This window comes from Lampetra planeri, chromosome 12 (assembly GCF_965212315.1).
Source record: "Lampetra planeri chromosome 12, kcLamPlan1.2.h2, whole genome shotgun sequence".
In the NCBI taxonomy this organism is placed as follows: domain Eukaryota; kingdom Metazoa; phylum Chordata; class Hyperoartia; order Petromyzontiformes; family Petromyzontidae; genus Lampetra; species Lampetra planeri.
The window spans coordinates 4,116,598-4,136,965 of NC_136118.1; the positions used below are offsets into that span (position 1 = coordinate 4,116,598).

The 20,368-nt window shown below is 49.8% G+C and overlaps 1 protein-coding gene across 2 annotated transcripts in view; it reads left to right on the forward strand.

Annotated features, from left to right (window-relative positions):
- LOC144721532 (slit homolog 2 protein-like) overlaps positions 1–20,368 on the forward strand; it is a 188,185-nt gene that overhangs the window by 142,743 nt on the left and 25,074 nt on the right. For both annotated transcript variants that reach the window (XM_078599210.1, XM_078599211.1), the window contains 13 exons: positions 1,666–1,816; positions 2,414–2,488; positions 4,509–4,652; positions 5,932–6,075; positions 8,642–8,808; positions 9,516–9,648; positions 11,336–11,404; positions 12,362–12,433; positions 16,057–16,128; positions 17,623–17,694; positions 18,118–18,281; positions 18,991–19,115; positions 19,738–19,838. In XM_078599210.1, coding sequence (XP_078455336.1) covers positions 1,666–1,816; positions 2,414–2,488; positions 4,509–4,652; positions 5,932–6,075; positions 8,642–8,808; positions 9,516–9,648; positions 11,336–11,404; positions 12,362–12,433; positions 16,057–16,128; positions 17,623–17,694; positions 18,118–18,281; positions 18,991–19,115; positions 19,738–19,838 — 1,489 coding nt within the window. The remainder of the gene's footprint in view (positions 1–1,665; positions 1,817–2,413; positions 2,489–4,508; positions 4,653–5,931; positions 6,076–8,641; positions 8,809–9,515; positions 9,649–11,335; positions 11,405–12,361; positions 12,434–16,056; positions 16,129–17,622; positions 17,695–18,117; positions 18,282–18,990; positions 19,116–19,737; positions 19,839–20,368) is intronic.

Sequence of the window (20,368 nt, forward strand, 5' to 3'; positions counted from 1 at the left end):
GATCCTTTTTCATAATATTACTTTATTTCTTCGTACTAAACACTACTTGGCCGTCGTTATTTTAGCAATTTTCTACAAGTAGTTCATTTTTGTTCATAAAATCCTGCTAATTTATACACCTGGCATGCTACCACGGTGTAATTGTTAGCACACTAAACTTGCAATCCAGAGGTCACCAGGTTGATCTCCTGGCATGGCAGTTGAAACAACGGTAGAATTGTCTTGAATCGGCCCTCACCCAGTGGTGAATATGGGTCGAACGTGCTGGGGTTCCCACGTGTGGGTACACCCACCTCTTCCAAGACGTCTGGCCAGCATGGAGGAGTAGGCCAAATACCATCGGGGTTGGGGGGTGGGGTTTCTAAAGCTCCTCTTAGTGGGGAATTTTCCAACGACAGTGGGCACGAGCAGGACACTGCAGACCTGCTGCACCCATCCCTCTTAATACATCTGCATAATTCTGACATTTTCACTCGTGTGGTCTTCATAACTCCATCCCCTTTGAGTCCCATTTGGCCCCAACGCCATGACAGATCTCTCTCTCTCGTGCACTCTAAATCTCTCTGTTGTCTCTCTCTCTCTCTCTAACTGGCCTCCTCACGTGCTGCCCTTGCTCCGCGGGCCTTGGGTCCCGCTCCTACGGTACTCTCCTGGCCCGCCGGGCCCAACGTGGGCCTGCCCTGCTGCTCCTGCCGCGTCGCTTTCCCTTGTGCTTGATCTAACCATGTGCTTGCCGCGCTCAAGACAAAACAAAACATGGTTCCTTCAAGCACCAGGGAAGGCCACGCCCCTCGGCCACCCGGGGGACACTGCAGAGCTTGCTGCCTGGTGGTGGTACCGGGTCATTCCCGACCTCCTAGAGTCGACAAACCTGGTTACACTTAATGTTAAACAGGCGATTTGGTGATGCTGCTGCTGTTGCATTGACGGTGGTGCACGAGCACACATAATAATAAGACAAAAAAACTCCACACGTTGGTCAATAATAATTATAAATCGTGATGTATGTGCTATGAATGAGGGCCATTGCCCGAAACGTCGCAAATTTAATATCTATTTAGGCCACACAGTGTTATTGATGAATGTGTTGAGTTTTTTTCTTGTTAATATTTTGTTTTCTCCTAACCTCTTCCGATGAAAAGGTCGTGTTTTCTGCTGGGAAGCTGTGTGACCTTTTTGTGTGAATTATATTTGAGATGCGCTGAGTAAAAGTGAAAAAGTGAACTATTCTGCAAAACAACAAAGTAACGCTGTGCTTCAGGAATCAAACAAGTCCGCTCCACACGTGTCAATGATTCGTCACGATTCAGGATAGCGATTTGATTTACGAGTTGGTTAATGTTTCTAACAGTGGTTGCATTGTCACTTCTCTAGTAGCTGCAGGGGTGACACAAACTAACGAATACATGTACCAAATGAAAATAATCTGTTGCTAATGATTCGGCGAATGTATTATATGCATAATTCATCGATGCATCATTACACCTCTCCTGTGTTTACGAGTGAAGAAAATATATATTGCCAATCCATGTTGAAACATTGTCTTGTTATAAAGTGCCCATGGTCTATCCCCTCTTGGCCCTGCTTTGCGCTTCTATTTCCAATTCCCCCCCACCCCCCACCCGCTGGCTGCGCTGGCCGTGGCCCCACCGTGCCGATGCGCAGGAGCCGAAGACCACCGCTCGAAGCTGGGTGGCGAGTGCTTCGTTGACTCGCTGTGCCCCGAGCGCTGCCGCTGCGAGGGCACCATCGTCGACTGCTCCAGCCAGCGCCTCTCCCGCATCCCGGAGCACCTGCCGCAGTACACCACCGAGCTGTGAGTCGGCTTCGCAGGCGCGCCGGGTCGGGCGCCTGGTCCTCTCGAACCTGTCGCACAGTGAGCGGGCCACGGTGGCAAAATGTTAACTGCCTCGCCTGGTTTGCGGGAGGTCGTGGGTTTGATCCCCGACCCTGACGCCTGCTGTATATTTGGAGTTTGCGTGTGTCTCTCCCCATGGTGACGTGGATGTTTCTCTGGGTCCTCCGGTTTTTCTCTCCACATTTGGAATCAACGTGCGTTTAGAGTATTTGGCTGATAGAAATGTTCACGTGATAAGCCACTTCGTTGAGCTATCATTTGGGGCCAGGTCACTTGTGCAAAGAGCTGCATAGCTCAGTTGGCCTTACCTGGTCAAATAAAAAAATAGTTTCTAGTTTGGAGAGTGGTTTAGGCTTCGTGTGTTGGTGCACTTGGTAGGAACGAAAGAGCCGGTGTTGAAGACTGCATTGGTTTTGTGTGCTGCAAAGCCAGGTCAGGGAGGGGGAAATATTTCACGTCTAAGATTGACAAACTTTCTGTCCGCACTCAGAAACAGGTTTATTGTGTGTGTGTGTTCAAATATGCTCGTTGTTTGTATCCTTCTCTTGCCTCCAGGCGACTGAACAACAATGACATCACGGTGTTGGAAGCAACGGGGATTTTCAAGAAGCTCACACAGTTGCGGAAAATGTACGGTTTGTTGCTGAGAATCGAATGGATAACCATTACTCCTTCATAACCATTATTGCATCTGTTATAGCAGCCATAAACAAAGACAAAGATCCCCCCTATAGCCTGAACAGACTGTTGGGGCAAGTGCTGTAAGCGAGCACCTGTGAAGGCCGGAGTGGCACACGAGGGGGTGGGTGGGGTGGCCAACACCACGCCCGGCCATCTTTGTATTCCTAGTTGCGATGTCTACACACCGCACGAGGCACTAATTTGAGGCTGAGTCTACCTAGGGGAAGCCCAGGACCGGTTGAGATAATCCTCACTGGTGTTGGCCATGAGCGGGAATCGAACTCGGGCCGCCAGGTTCGTCGCGCAGCGTAGCGCTGACCGCGACACTGCCGCTATGACACAGAAAGGACAAACTTTAGGACAGACATAAATACAAAATGGCACAGGTTCAAGTCGAATTAATTATAAAAAAAAATATTCCACCATAAGTTTTGATCTTTGAGTCTTTTGTTGTCACTGGCATATGTTGTGCAATGGGGTATGTTTATCAACAACCTCCCACTTCCTACCAATGTGATAAATGCCTTTCACCACCGCCACCCAAACAACCTTATGAACATGTAGTCTTAAAATAAAGTCATGGAACGGGGTGCATCCATTCATCAACTAAAATCACTGGATCTTACGCTCACAATACATCTATCGAATCGAGCATGTAGGAATACATTACTTGTCATTCATGCAATTTATATGCTAATGATACAGATGACTTGCGATAACCTCAAACATGAAGTAATGCCAACGAGCAAGTACAAATTAGACAAGCGGGCATTCGTTCTGAAATCGCCGAACGGAATCTTGACGATTCATACAATTCTCACGTGCAAAGTAGATGTTGCACTTGTAACTGCGAGCAAGAAACACCTGATTTTCTATCGGCTTTAGCGTCACATTCCACAGGAGGTGACCTACTTGGTTCACTGGTGATGGGGATTGCATATTTGCCAGTGTTTAGCCTAAGACTTCAAGCAATTTTGCACTTTAAGCTAATCCTTTCCGATGCGTTAATCCAATCAACCTCAGGTCCATAATTTTTAAGTCTCCCAAGCAATATATGTTTTTTAAACATCATACTTTTCTGCTTATAAGCACACTCGACATTATTTCATCCAAATTGAATTTTTATAGCAATTCCAGGTCACCGTTACCAATTGCATAGGTCACTCCGTCAGCAGCGATCATCCGTTTGTTTGTGATCTTGAGACTCAAATCGTGTCATTTATCTTCTCGCGTTTTCAGCCTCTGAAGTTGCTTCTGTTCGTCTTCATAAGTTTCCCATCCCTTGCCCCATGTAACTTTTTGTCAAGTCCGGTGCCTTAAATACCTTTTCTTGGACACGTGGTTAGCGAAACCCCGCGTGAGTTGCATGTTAAAATTCTACGTCACCCGCCGGTGTTACTTGAGTCATGCATGATCTGGATGTTGTTTCCCTCGAATGCGTTTGCCACTCAGGTGTCTGCAATGTTTCGGATTTATTCACCGCTGTAACTTCCTTCGTTTCACCAAAGTCCTCCGTGGGGGCGGGTGGGGATGTGGTGATCATTCTTGTAAATCAGCTTAGGGCTGAATGTTACTTCATCATCACCATCGGCGGATAGCCCGTAGGTGTCCACCGCACATTTTGTCATTTGTTTCCACTTTCCCTCTGTCTTGTGCCAATATGCTCAAGTAGTGCACACATCTTCCTGGCACCAATCTCTTATGGTGTCCTCGTCAAGCCATTCTCCGTTATGTTTTCCTCTCTTTCCGGTTCCTTCCATTTTTCTGAACAACACACTTTTAATTTTCCTGCTGTTGTCCATCCTACATGTCTGCCCAAACAGTGCCGGTTCCCTTCTCGTAACCGCCCGCATCATCAGGTCTTCTACCGGTCGCGCGTGTGCGCTTTTGCGCGAGCCCGCGAATTGTGTGTCGTGCTCGTGGTTCGGTGGGGGAACTCTCCCGCCGTGTCTGCTCCCTCCGCACGCAGTAACCTGAGCAACAACAAGATCGCCGAAGTGGAGGAGGGGGCGTTTGAAGGCGCCGGCTCGGTGGGAGAGCTCCTGCTGACGGGAAACCAGCTGGAGAGTGTGCACGGAGCCATGTTTCGGGGCCTGGAGGGCCTCAAAACACTGTACGCCGCCAGTTTATTGCCATGACCTTTCGAGCAGTTTTTGTGCTCTGCGAAATGTGTAATGGATGATATTTGTTTTGGGCGTTTTTATTTTCTTTTGGGTGTTTTTTTCTTTCTTTCTTTTTTTTCGGTTTGCGTTAACTTGTTTTGTCCCGGCCACGGCCATCCACGCAATTCCTCTGCGTTCCTTCGTGTGCATCCCAGCGAATTATGGTTTTTTGTTATTCCGTCGCAATAAAACGTCAAAAAGCAATGTCTTGCTCAAATGAGCATTGAGGCATTGGTTCTCATCTTCTGTTTACAGCCCTGCAAAGCCAGCAGTGGAAATTCCTCGTTCCTGTGGCAGGGGAGAGTCTCTCTATAGGACAACTACTGTTGCCTACCCCACAAAGTGGAACTTATTTTATCGACCCCACAGAAATGATGCGCTGAGTCAACCCCCAAGCAGGGATTGCGAGCCACGCACAATAATTGCTGACAATATATTTATTGTAATATGGAAATGGAAATCAATTTATCATCAACTGCAACTGGATCCTTTTATCGTCCGTGTGTATGTGTCTTTTAGATATTTATTGTAAGGATAAGGATTTGTGTCATGGCGCTTAAATACCTCAGCAATTCAAAGGGCATGACTTCGCATCTCATCTCATCCATCCCAGTGCCATATGGCAGTCTAACCAGGTGACCCTCAGTGACACCTTTCCCTATGCTGCACGTGGTATGCCCAGCACTTGCCTCCAAATGGGCATTGATCTGCTGATAGGGGGCAATGTTGCATTGTTATTTTCCCAATTAAGTCATTTGCTTTTCATTTAACGCTTGGGCCATTGTCACCTTTATTGCACATCATGATCATCATCATCATCATCGTGGGGCACGCGAGAGCAACCAAAACCGTCGTTGTGTCAAACCAGAGTGCCCACGTGCCACCGCTACGCTGCCGAGGGAGGGTTCCTGCGTGGTTCTGCCCGTGTCACGACAGATCTAACGGATTTAAAGCTTTCGTGACTGCAGGGATTCATCTTCTTGGTTCTTTCGGTAAAGTCACGTAGAAGGGAGACAATAAAATAATACAAATAAAACATAATAAAATACAATTCTCACGACGTTTCGGCCACAACGCAAGCAGCCGTCCTAACGGACCAGCGAGTCCCGCGGACGGCCAACCGGGCGATTCGGCAATTTGTCGTTCGGACAAGCACTTTGGTGATTTGTCAAAGTAAAGTAAAAAAAAACAATCGCTCACCCTGCGTCTCACCCCCTCCGCACGTGACAGGATGCTGCGCAGCAACAAGCTGACGTGCGTGGGCAACGGCACCTTCGCAGGCCTCGGCTCGGTGCGGCTGCTGTCGCTCTACGACAACCAGATCGGCAGCATCACTCCCGGAGCCTTCGCCACCGTGCACTCGCTCTCCACGCTGTGAGGAGCGCCCAACACCACCACCCACTCCAACACACAGCACCGCATCGTCCCGACGATTGTTTCTTCTTCTTGGTTCTTTCGGTAAAGTCACGTAGAAGGGAAATAATGAAATAATAAAAATAAAACATATTATTTTATTATGTTTTATTTTTATTATTTTTAATTTACCGAAAGAACCAAGAAGATGAATCCCTGCAGTCACGAAAGCTTTAAATCGAGATTGTTTCTTGTTTATCTTGCCATGCATTTCGTGATTCGTTTCACCATTTTAAATTTTCTGAGGGTTTTCGTTTCGCTCACTAGTTGCTTTCAATTGGATTTGGCCCTCGTGTTTAATTAATGTACGACGTTGTGAGGATGCGATTAGCATGAATGGCGCTATATGAAATTAAGTTGTTATTACCGTATTCTTTGGATTATAAGTTTCTCAGGAAAATAAGACGTGCCACAAAATGCGTGCCCTGTATCAATTAAGTTTTCCAAATCTGGTCACACACGCGCGCGCACGCGCCCATATACCTACCGGGATTATAAAGAAGCATCCTCAAATTTTGCTTTAAAATACAGGGCGGATCAAATATGAAATGGTGAATGCGATACTATGCAAAGCGTGCATTTGGCCGAAGTTGCGAATGCTTTTGTTGTATCGGGGGTGGAGCAACCCTTTTGCTGCCTCGCTGCACTTGCTGTCACTTAACGTGAAGGGGTCGGTCGCCTCCTCGTCACTCTCGCATCGCTCCTGTGGCACGGTGACCGTTCTCACGAACCTCGCTCCTTGATTCCTCCACCCCATGTCGAGGGCTCGGTCTACTAGACCGACCGTTTCGTGTCATCCATGCTCAACAACTCCCTCGCCGTCTCAACAACAACAACAACAACAACCGCCGTTCACCACTAAGTACCGGTGACGTCACCACGTCACCGCGCTTGTGCCATGCTAGGTGCACACACGCCCACCCACTCGCTCGCCACACTGCAGGTCACAACTCTTCTCGTTCTGCTTCTTCCCTCGCATGGCTCCACTTCGGAATCTTAAGCCCATTCGGAATCTTCTCCCATCGTCTCTTTTCTCCAGGCTCTTTATATGCAATTGCTTTGCTCAATTCAAAAAAACGTACGAACTCTTATCCGTTACAACTTTGATCGTGCTGTTTGTTGCTGGTCACTTGGCGCTTTGGGCCGATGCATCATGGGCGTTATTTTCTTGTATATTTTTTTAAGCAGAAACCCCAGGGTCGTTAGCATTGACTCGAAGCAACGCGTTTCCGCGCCGCGCTCGCCAACATGTCCATTGCCAATGCAAACAAGCCCGTGGTGGATGTTCGGAGTCATGTGTGTATTGCAGAGAGTGCACGAAGCTTTCTTCATACAAGCAAAATAAGGAGAGCATAAAAATGTATTTCATTCAGAATTATTTTGGCGTGGATAGATTAAGTAACTAGACCAGACGGGCGTTTAGCTCGTAAAGCCGGGGAGGTTTATACTCCGTGGACGTTTTTTTTTGTTTACAACGTACAAGTCGGCTTGTAAAGGATAAGTAATATACGGCCCAATTTCAAAGTTACACGCACGCTGTTAACTCGCGGTTGACATCTTGCGCGGTCTCCCCGATGTGAATGGCTCGTTGCAGAGCTAGCACCGACCTCCGACCCGGTGCGTTAGCTGTAACGATTCTCCCTTCCCTCTCGGACGCATGTACGCGCACGCAGGCACACACACACGAACATTAGAGCCGCGCAGTGAGCGAACGCGCGCGCGCACACACGTGTGTGGCGGCAGAAGATTCAGCGCTCATGACTCGCAGAGACCGGCAGCCCCCAGGCCGATAGCCAACAAAAACCGCGTGTGATTGAGTCATCGACCTCTGAAATGTATCTGCTACGGCAGCGGGGCGCATTTGAAACCAGCTCCGCTAATGGTCATTAATCCCCCATCAAAGCAGTGACAAGACCTCCGGGACACTCTCCAATATCTCACCGCGATTGTCACCTTAACGTTCCCCTCTGTCAGCCACCAACCCCCCCCCACCTTCCCCCACCCCAAACCCCTCGCCCAGCCGCCCCACAAACCCCCAGCCCTCCGGACAACTCTCACATTCAACCGAGGGCTGCGGCAGTAGCGTATCACTATTGTCGCACTTAAGCCCACACTACGGTGAGCTCCCATGGTCATTGTGTGCCGAGGGCTAGGATCAGCGCGACAAAAGGTTTGGCGGATGGTTTAATGGGCACGTTTCCTGCAGTTGGCTCACATCTGAAGCAGCAGCGTTTCTACGCTCTGCTCGCCCGGCGTTCTGTTGCCAACATAAACATCCGCGCACGGTAACTGTTTTGCCAAATTCACGTATTTGAAGTGTTGTCATGCCAGCAAAAATGGTGCGTTCGAAAAAAGAATAATCCATGACGCTTTAAAATAGCTTTATATTTTCAGCAGGTATTCTCGCTCAGGATTAGATATCGATGGACTCGCACTCACTTCTTCATCTATATATATATTTATCCACCCCCCCCCCCTCACGCTAAACCGTCTCACCCATCTCTATCGCGTGTGCCCCCCGCGGCAGGAATCTGCTGGCGAACCCCTTCAACTGTAACTGCCACCTGGCGTGGCTGGGCGAGTGGCTGCGCAAGCGGAGGATCGTGACGGGGAACCCGCGGTGCCAGAAGCCGTCGTTCCTGCGTGAGATCCCCGTCCAGGACGTGGCCGCGCAGGACTTCTCATGCGACGACGGTGCGTTGGCGACGAACTCGCTCGCACACGCATCTCGTTTCTGTTAGATGCAGAAACGGGATGCTGCCCCACCGCGGTGTAGTGTGTTAGCACAATGGACTTTCATTCCTCCCGGCACAGCGTTCAAAACGATGGAGAGGTATCTTAAATTCTCCGTTGCCTTTGTCCACCCAACGATATAAATGTGTCCGCCACAGTTGGTCGGCACGTCACATGTAGTGGGGTAAGCGTGTATGTGTGTTGAACTTCTTTCGCACCGTATGTAGCCAACCATGCTAATCGAAGGTGCGGGGGAAGGACAACAAACGACAAAAAAAACTGTTCTATAGAAATTCGTTTTCATTCTAGATTTCAAACTAGAAAGCTGTAATGGCTTCCTAATATCAGAAGGAAGAGCGTTTCAGATGGCCGCAGAAGCGCATCTGAAAGCGTGCGTTGGCAGTGGCCGTCTTTAAAAAAGTAAAGAGACGGGGCAAAGTGTGGATACTCCCACCTCTTCCAAGTTGTCTGACCGGCCTACATGAGTAGCCCAAAACTACCCTCCCTCGAGTGGAGGCCTTTCTGCCAGCACTAGCACAATCAAGACATTTCTGGGCTGCCCCTCCGTGTTTCTTCCCTTTAAACCGCTCGCGGCTCCTGCTTGGCGCTTAGCGGACGACTCTCCCGGTGGTCTCCCTCCCCCGCCCCCCCGCCATGTTGTGCGCCAGGCAACGATGAGAACGCCTGCACGCCGCCGCCACGCTGCCCTGCCGAGTGCACGTGCCTGGACACGGTGGTGCGCTGCAGCAACAAGGGCCTCAAGGGGCTGCCCAAGGGCCTACCCCGAGATGTCACCGAGCTGTGAGCACGAGCCCCGCTGCTCTCCCGCGATCGCACACATGGCACGGGCTCACGCGCCGCACACGCGTTGTGGTGGAGAGATGTTAACTCCCTCGCCCGGTGTACAGGAGGGCGTCGTTTCGATCTTGACCCTGACGCCTGTATATTTGGAGTTTGCATGTTCTCCCCGTGGTCGTGTGCATTCTTCTCCGGGACCCACGGTTTTTCCTTCCACATTTAGAAGCATGCATGGCTGCTATAAATTACCTGGTGAAATAAAGAATATCTTAGTTTATAGTTTTAGCTCGCACGCCACGCTGCTCGGCTAACCAGGCCCCCACTCCTTAAACTCCTTTCGCTCCACTCTCAAAGCCTCACCTCTTCTCCATTGCCCATGCTCTTCCCTCCCCCTCGCCCCTCCACTTCGTCCCCTCCCTCCCCTATAACCCTTTCGCGACCCCCACGTGCCCTCTGTTGCACGCCCTTGCCATCTTAATCACTCTTGTTTTTGTTACCGCTTTTAACCTATGGAGAGCGCCTTGAGCTAAGGTGCTCTGTAAATATAAAATAAGATAACATTGCACGGCCTTGCCACGTGCTTTTACCGCCCCTTTAACCCCGATGACTTACTGGCGTGGTCCTCTTCTCCTCTGCCCATGATGGACGGTCTCTTCTCCTTCAAAAATTCTAGTCTCTATACCGCCCCTCCCCCATCCCCCATCCAACCTCACCCCATTCCACCTCCCCCTGTGAACATCCCCACTGGTATTGTACGGCATCTTGACATGCGGTTGCATTTTCATAATCATCATCACCGTCCACGGTCGATCGACTGCTGTATGAAGGTCTCCCCCAAGCCGTCGCACATCCATCCCTCGTAGTCCCGCGCCACAATAATACACCCAGCGCGCTGTAAAGGAGACGGCGGTGACGACGACGCCGTCGCTCCGTCTCCGCGACGGGCATCGCCGTGGGGCTCTCCGTGGAGCGGCGCTAATTACGCAGCCTCAAGTCACGTGGGGAGCATTTCTGCACAGAGGGGCCTCTCTCCGCGTGGGATTTTTTTTTTTATGGTTGGCAAGTAGTGGGAGGCATTCAATGCGGGAGTCATCATCGGGTCGTGATGAACGTTCCGCGTGTAATGATAACGTCCCCTGCCAGCAATTCAACAAATGATCACGCTTCAATTCAATGCAGTTATTTTGTTTTTCCTCGTCATTACTGGCTCACGTTGTTTCTCATTTGCTCCGTCTCATTTGTACAGTTGCGTGCTCTCATATTCCCACATTTAAGAGGGGGCAACATCATTTCGACTATAATTTTCAGACGTCGGAAATATCGGCTTCCGCACGCACGACGCCGGCGCGTTCATTACGAGTGTAAGAAACTGTCGCATCGTCGCACGCCGGGTTATTATTAATTTAGCGAATGCGTTTGAGGGCGGGAATTCGTAGAGATGGAGCTCGCAGAATTCGGTCCGTGCTGGTTGGATCATTAGCTTCCCCGGGGAGAGTGGGTGGGGGGGGAGTGGGGGGTGGGGGGTGGCCAGGGTACTGCCGAGAGCTGTGACGTGAACGCTGAATGCATTGCCCCCCACATGCCTGGCAACAGGCTTTTAATGTCCATGAATAATTCCTGACCGGTATATTTCTCTGCATCCCGTTCCCCCCGTCCCCTTCCCCTTACGTACGCCTCCACTGATTCCCAGCTACCTGGACGGAAACCAGTTAACCATGGTTCCCCCAGAGCTGTCCAACTACAAGCACCTTTCGTTCATGTGAGTACCACTGGTGACATGTAAGTTGCATAATGAAAGAGTGTTCCGCCATTTTCAGTCCGCTGCTGGATGAAAGTCACGTCAGTCGTTTTTGTTGTGTGTCCATACTTTACCACGTTGGTCGGTGCAGGAAACCCAGAACTGGTTCACTCATCACTCGCCACTTATGTTAGCCATGCCCGGTAATGTAACTCGGGTTGTAAGGTTCATCATGTAGTGTGCTAAGCACTGCTCTTAATAAATATGCCAACCGAACGGGGATTCTGCATTGCGCAGTGGGTAGCACACTGTGCTATGAACCTGGGATATCAGTGACACGTGATATCTGAACAGGTCCTAGCTCCCCCTCACCCTATAACCTATTGTCGTTAACTGGCCTGCGTCGTGAAGTATGGTCAAACAACATTAATGACAGACAAGGCATGGGCAAGCCTTCATCCAGCAGCGGTGTGGCAATGGGCTGTAAATTAGTATTATTATCATCATCCTAAAAGAGCTCTTATTACCACTATTGAAATCAGACCCATATTCATTATTATAACTGTTGGGGTCATTTGCAGTTGCTCATTAAAGTGAATGAGCTTGGAACGTGGTGTTAATGGCTATTGTGAAATGTAGAAAAGTGAAATGCTTCGTTAAAACTCTCAATAGTTAATCTTGCGAAACAATTGCAAATTAATAATCCACTTTCACAAAAATAATGGATTTTTTGCCTAATAAAAATGTGTAATAAATCTGGCAACCTCACGCATTTCATGCAAAATTTTGTCTTATTTTACATTTTTATTGAATGTTAAATATTAAGTTGAAAAAGCAATATAATTTTCTCCCTCCGCTTCTCTTTATTGGGTAAAGTAATGTTAATCGAGCGAGTCGGGTTGTGTGCACATTTAGATCTCACCGTCGCACACCGTGGCCCACGCTTGGCACCGATCCCTCCGCTCGTTGTCTTTCTAGTGACCTGAGCAACAACCACATCAGCACCATCGCAAACTTCACCTTCAGCAACATCACCCAGCTCTCCACACTGTGAGTACCCGTGTCGGATGGTCAGGGCCCGATGGCTGTTGGGAGGTTCGTTAAGTCAATTCGGTGTCAGCCGAAGGGAGTGGACTCATTTCCCGGGCATCATGGAAGGAAGAGTATTTCAGACGACTGTAGTAGCACATCTGAAAGTGTGCGATGCAGTGACCGTCTTTAACCAAGTCGTAATTATTATATTGGCTGTTTTGCCTTTAAATCTGTTGGATGCACCTCTGACGACCGGAGTCTGTAGAAATGGGCCACACGGGGTAATGAGCATCCACGTGCATCTCCAACCACAGACTCGAGATGTCATCTCGGAGATTCCAAGAACCGGGACCTATCACGGCAAGAATACTATCTCACAATACCAGAAGAGGGGGGGGGGGAGGGAATGCACTTGAGTGCTTTGTCTTGAGTGCCATATTCTAACGCAACTTACAAGAACCTTAGTGTTCTGGAAAGACTTCCAGATTTCCCAGGACAGCCGCTTTGAAAATTGGACGATCCTGGGCCTAATCAAGGCAGGTGGAATTGCTAGAACAGATGCAGCGGCAGGTGTCCTCTTCCTCACTGGAGCCAGGAAGCCAACGAACGAACACAAGCTTCCTCCCACCCAGGTCTCAGAAACAATTCCTCACCACGTTTCCCTACCAGCTGGCTGCCATTTGCCTTCTGCTTCATGGTTCGACAGTAACAGTGTTTACCACTCCTGGCAACGGACAATGTTACTTTGGTCAATTACGATCAACCGCCGCAAGTTGCTGTAGCCGCCCCACAAAGTGGTGAGGAGCATCTCTCGGCAGACACGCAGCGTTGATGGCCGAGCAAAAACGAACGTGTTTGCGTGACGGCATCCTTGATGGCTATAAAATGCGGGTGGAATACACAGACAGGAATGGATTTGGCACATGTATTTAGATGTATTTAGATGCTACGATCCTGCCGTGGTATAGCGGTTACCAACATCCTGGAGTTTCGATCCAGGGGTCACCGGTTCAATCTCGGTAGTTGGAAGAATAGTGGTGCCCGGCAGTATAAATGGGGATACACCACAGTTGATCGATTGGCATGTGGTGGGGTAAAGTGTGGGTATTTCTACCTCCTCCAATGCGTCTAGCCAGCATGGACGAGAGGGCAATATGACCCTTGGAAGGAACGCTCATGAGCTCCCTCTCGCGTGAAGCCCTCCTCCGCAAGCAGTCGTGTGAGCGAGCAATTGCAAGGCAGCGTGAATGCAAGTTGCATTCTGTTGTATTGTGTGGGGAATTAGCAATAGTAGAGTAATGAACGACTGTCGAATTAATGGTGAATTACTCTTAACTATTGTTAATTTCCCACACAATACAATTTTGATTTGCATTGCCCTGCTTTGTCGCACTGCCTAGCGTTGGCTACACTCCTACGCCACCCCTCATAATTGGTGTTTTCCATATTTACGCGGCTTAATTATGCGTTCATAAGACAAACATAATATTCGCATAGTTTATAAATTACTCGACTGTGCGGCGCATAATGATAGGTTTTATATAAATGTTTAAAAGTGATGCCAAATGTAATGTCATCCTAACAATAACAGACAAAAGGCCCCATTTTTCTGTGCAATGTAGGGCATGGTATTTGAAAACATGTGTCACCATGTAGCTGCCAAAACATGTGTTGGATGATTTGCTGTACGTGGCTCCCATGCATACCTTCATATTTGGCCCGAATTAACAGGATTCTGCCGAAATTACCATACCTTGTACCTCATAGAGAAACAGTTCACACCCATATATATATGCATAACTTTAAGATAAACAAAAGTAAGAATTGAATCGTAGCGTGCACCTCTACAGATGTGTTTAATTACCCTAGGTCGTTATTGCAGCGTTTAATTAGCCCCAAGGACGTTTGCTAGATAATCCTGGGACGTGAGAGGCTTGAACGAGCGCAACGGTGCTCGATACGTTTTAAGCGCCACTCACAAACGCTCCGATCAATGACGACCCGGAGGGCTGGAAGAGGAATGAAGCACCGTGTGTACTTATTGGCTTCCGTCTGTACTTATTGGCTTCCGTCTAAATGAATGAATCAATTGCAGAGTTGGGTGGCTGACTGGCTGGGTTGGGTTGGTTGATTGACTGGCCGACTGACTGGCTGGCTGTCTGCTTGGTTAATTAGTGCATTGATTAATTGGCTGGATGGTTTGGTGTTTGCTGAGTTGGTCAGATGGTTAGCTGATTAATTGAATGGCTGGCTGGCTGGCTGGTTAGTTGGTCAGGTGGTTGGGTGTTTGATTACTTGGTTGGCTGGCTGGTTAGTTGACCGGCTGATTTACTTGTTGTTCGGTGACCAGCAGAGTGGAGGAGGCGCAGGCTCTGTGAGTGAAATGTAAACAATCTGGGAGGGCAGCGAGCAGCACCGCAGTGAAAATCTGCCAGGCTTAGGGGCCACCCAAGGCTCGGCACTTAACTGCAAGCTGGTTATTGTTTGTGTACATCAGAAGGACAGATCAAAGGTTATTGTTTGAAGAAAATAATGGGTGGGTTCTGCTCTGCGTTTCTGTCCTGTTTATGAAGCACGCGCGAGTTGTTATTTGTTCCAAATGCGGTGGTTAAAATCAGCCGCATGTACAATATTAAATGTCCCATGGAATGTATTGGCGCAGGCAAAACACAATACATTACAATTGATATTGTCGTGGCAACATGTAAGCTGCTCTGAGTCCCAGGACTCTTTTTCAAGAAAAACGATGATATTTTTGGTTTTACCAGGTAAGGCCCACTGAGTGATATAGACATTTTTCAGAAACCACTTGGCAAAACAATTCTTGCTCAACGAAGTTACTTATCACGTCGACATTTATATCAGCCAAATACTCTAAAAGCACGCTTCAAAATGTGGAGGGGAAAACCAGAGAACCCGCAGAAAAGTCCACGCGACCACGGGGAGAACATGCAAACTCCAAATATACAGGCATCAAGGTTGGGATCGAACCTACGACCTCCTGTATACCAGGCGAGGTAGTTAACATCGTGCTACCGTGGCACTAGAAGGCCCTGCATTGGGACGTTGGGTCAATAGCTTTCATGAGATGTTTGGCAGTGAGAGGAAACCGGAGTATCTGGAGAAAATACATGCATACAGGGGAGGGGGTTTAACAATGTGATGTCCTGACCACCTCTCAGCCCCAGCCCTGCAACACCTGGCAAGCCCCGTGGTTGCCCATCTAACTACAATCCAGGCAAAAATTGGCTTAGGTTCTGAGATCGGACGAGATTGGGCACGTCCAGGGTGATTAGACAAAATCCTTGACACGTGATGTTAATCCTTTCTCTCATTAGGAAGCCACTGGAGCTATGCACTTTTCAATCTAAATCGAAAACTAATTTCTTTAGAAGTGATTTTTTTATGTTTAGTTTGTTGTTCTTCCCGTACTGTGCGAAAGAAGTTCAAAATGCGTACAATCCTGACGTGTTGGAACAAACACGCTCAATAACAACACGGCTTTGTTTAAAAAAAAACGATGGTCTCGACGTGAGTTATAATAGCGCAGCACTTGTAGAACAGCTCCAAATATGTTGAGGGGGGAACATAACGCCCGGGAAGTCCGTGGGTGTAAGGTTTCACCTCTTTGTTATTTGCAGGATTTTGAGCTACAATCGTCTAAGGTGTCTTCCTCTGCGGGCGTTCGCTGGCCTCAAGACCCTGCGCCTCCTGTGAGTGTGGGAACCGGCACGGTGACACGTGTCCGCTCGCGATGACACGTGTCTGTTGCTGAGCGTGTGTGCGGCAGGAACTTCAAGAAATGTGACCCCCCCCCCCCCGCTTTGTCAAGCCATCCCCCGCGATTGCGACGGCCCCCTTCGATTGCGTGAAAGGGCAGCGTGTATTCGGATCATGAGCGGTGGGGTAGCGGTTAGCGCAATATGCTTCAAACCTGGTAATCTGTGCCCGATTCCCAGCCACGGCTGGCGTAAGTGGTGTTTGAACCGGTCCTGGGCGCTGACCCACACTCCCACCCCCCCTGCCTCACCAGCCCGTGTCGACCGGCATGGTGAAGTATGGCTCAAACATCCCCCATGAATGACGTAGCATGGGGGAGGCCTCCGTACGGCAGTGGCTTGACAAAGGGCTCTAAATTATTATCGTCAACAGAAACGTGTAGATGCTTGAAAAGATATCGGTATGTCATGTACGTCCCATGACGCTCAAGCTATTTGCTTGAGGTCACTCCCTGGAATGTCATTGTTGAGCCTCTCTAACCTTGAGACGCCCAGCATTTAGCAATTACACCTAAGGGCTTGGGGGAGGGCGCTTCCTCGCTCCGCGTTGGATGGGTGGAACGTCCTCGCGGGTTTTGCGAGCACGGCCGGGAAGATTACATTTCAGCGATGATGGACAGTGGGGCGGACAATTGTTTAGCTGCATCCCCAAAACATTCTCTTGTTAAAGTCTGCGCAATAATTTCACCGGTTTCACAGCGCGGCATCGAATTGTTTACGGCTCGAATATTTGGGTTCTATTTTTCTTTGCTCCCCTCCTTCCGTGTGCACGGAGCGAATTCCTTATTGACAGCCGCATAATCTTATCGCGGTGCGTTCACCGTGGCAGGACACGTCCCTTCCCACTCGACTTCCCATCCGTTGTTGTCGCTAACGTGTCACATCACGTGATTTAATCTCCTCGGCTGAAGAGCAAAATCCTCGGAATGTAGACCAGATTCAGTTAGAGCCGGAAGAGGGGAATTATTCATCTCGCAGCCATGCGGGCGTGAAGTGGGCGGTGGTGGCCTGATGTTGCTGAAATCCCGTGTCGACCATTTGCGTGCATGCGTGTGCGTGCGCGTGTATGTGCGTGCGCATGTTTTTTTTATAATGGTTAAGCGGTAGTGCAAAAGTTAGCGCGCTGCACTATCAAGCCAAGAGCCCCGAGTTCGATTCCCACTCATGGCAAACACCGGTGACGATTATCTGAACCGGTCCTGGGCCTCCTCTAGGTCGACTCAGCCTCAAATGAATATCTGGTGCGGTGTGTTAAACATCGCGACTGGGGAGACAACGGCGACCGGGCGTGGTGTTGGCCACACCACCTCTTTATGTACCGTGCCGGCCTTCATAGGTACTCGCTAACAGCACTTGCCACAACAGTCTGTTAAGGCTATATGGGGGATCTTTGTCTGTCTCTTTGTGTTTTTTTGGCATGGCTGATAGGTCACTTCACGGAAACGACGTCTCCATGATTCCCCACGGCGTTTTCAGCGACCTGACGTCTCTCTCCCATCTGTGAGTTTCGCCGTGATTCTGAGCGCAGCATATTTTTTTTAAAACACACACAACTTCAAATTAATTTTTCAACAGTTTCATTTTACACCCCCAGCCACGTGTAAATATTTTAAATGATAAATTACACCTCAAAAATTAAAACACGAGCACGCACGCTCCCATACAACATTACCGCGAAAACGTCGCGTACGTAACGCTTCGACGCGGAGCGCTCGACAAGGGGCGCGCGTGATTAATGAAGCGATGGCCGCCGCTCGCCCGCGGCCTTCTACAGGTGTGAGTTGCGCCGTCCACAGCGGAGCTCACGTTTCGGATATTTCGCCTAACCGCTTCGTGTCGTTTTAACTCCCACCCACCCGCCCGCCCGGCCCGTACGGACGAACCAACGGACCGACCGACCAACCGACGGACGGACGTCGGCAGAGCGCTGGGATCAAACCCGCTGCACTGCGACTGCGCCATGCGCTGGCTCTCCGACTGGGTCAAGGTGGACTACAAGGAGCCGGGCATCGCGCGCTGCTCGGGGCCCGGGGACATGGCCGAGAAGCTGCTGCTCACCACCCCCTCCAAGAAGTTCGAGTGTGTCGGTGAGGCTCCCGCGCGCCACGGCACCGCGGCGCTGTCCTATGCCGTCACGTGAGGTGGATCTTACCGGTGTGCAGGCGGTGCAACTACACGGGGTTACCATGGGCCGGAGGGGCACCAGGTGCCGGGCTACGAAGAGGCAGCGGGGAGGGAGGGGGGGGAAGCGGACAGAGGGCATATAGCAATGCACATCGCTGATGGAGATATTAGCAAATGATCACTAAATATCGACAAGAAGAAGCATTCTTCAACATATTGATTGAACCCAAAGTTATTTGTGTGTGTGTGTGCGTGTCTTTTTTATAGTAATGTAGTGGTTACCGCGCTGCGCTACGAAGCGAGTGACCGAATTCGATTTTCACTCGCGGCCAACGCCAGTGACGATTACCTGAACCAGTCCTGGGCCTCCCCGAGGTCGACTCAGCCTTAAATTAGGGACCTGGTTCGGGTGTGTAGACATCTCAACGTGCTTAATAGGCGCTCGCTAATGGCACTTGCCCCAACAGTTTCTTAAAGGCTAAATGGGAGGTGTTTGTCTTCGTCTATACATATTAATAAACAATAGTTTTGTCATAATTCTGTCAACTTAACAACAAACTAACGATTATAATGCATAACAAATGAGCGTTGCAATATGCGGCGCGACCGTTTTTTGCACGTCTTATTCAAAGCCTGTGATCCATCACGACCGTTGGTGCGCGTGAAACCCAGGTCCGCCTGACGTCAGCATCCAGGCCAAGTGCAACCCGTGCCTGTCGCAGCCATGCCTCAACCACGGCGTGTGCAGCGGCGACCCCGTCGACTTCTACCGCTGCACCTGCTCCTACGGGTTCAAGGTGAGGGCCGCCGCCGGGACCGCCAGCACCCATTGGTGGGCCTGATGAAAAAATCCTAAATTAATATCCCAACTGTGGGGGCTTGCTCCTTCTCCTTTGCTGCCTCTACTGTCTGCATTCCTGTCTCTTGGTCATCCACAATGCTGATTCCCTCCTCGTCTTTAAGTCCAGCGTTCAGTCTTCTCTGCGGCGAAGGAGTTACTTCCCTCACAGGCTCATCCTCAGTGTTCACTCCTCTCCGCCCCCTCTCACCTGCATTGTAATCATCACGCTCTTCTCCAGTTCCCTACGGTCTATGTCCACCTCACTTTGATGAACACTGAGAGATGTTTATCCTGAAACACAATACAATAGGAGCGGGGGCAGTGGTGTCACGATCCAAGCACAGCGGTTTGAATGCCCGGCTGACATCAGTGGCACTCCACCCTTATAAACGCTAAAACTCTGACGAGCGCCACCTGGAACTAATTTTGCCGCGGGAATTTAGATTCATTTTCCCCATCCCGCCCTATGCCATGTCCCCCACCCACCCAACCCCCACCAGCCCCCCTCCCCGCCACATCCCATCGCCCCCCCCCCCCCACACTGCATTAACCCCACGCCGCTGTGCTCCCGGTGCCAGGGTCAGGACTGCGGAACGCCGATCAACGCCTGCGTGAGCTCGCCGTGCCAGAACGCGGGCACGTGCCACGTGCGCGAGGACGGTGACGACTCCGGATTCCAGTAAGGGGCCCTTGACGGCACTCGCCTGAACCCAGCTTGCACACGGGGCTGATGGCCAGTGGCCCCCAATAAAATAATTTTATTGTGTTTTATTTTTATTCTTTTAATAATTTTATTGTGCTTTATTTTTATTCTTTTATTACTTCCCTTCTACGTGACTTTACCGAAAGAACCAAGAAGATGAATCCCTGCAGTCACGAAAGCTTTAAATCGAAATTTAAACACGCTTCGTGTTTAATCCGACGTGCATTTTAAAAAAAAGAATGCGATGCAACGCAATCAAGGGCTTTCGGCGACTAAAAATGTGCTCGCGCTAATTTACGGCGCGGAGCGGCGTTAAAATTCACGGCGAGTCCAAAGGTTGCGTATGTTGTCCGATTCGATGCGTGACGTGAGGAATATGTAGCCTGCAACAGGCCTGCACGGTAACCATCCAGCTGCAGCGGGGGGGGGGGGGGGTCTTTGTGTAACGGAAGCACGAGGCTACACAGGCCACCCGAATGCACCAAATATTGGGTCGTTCTTAATAT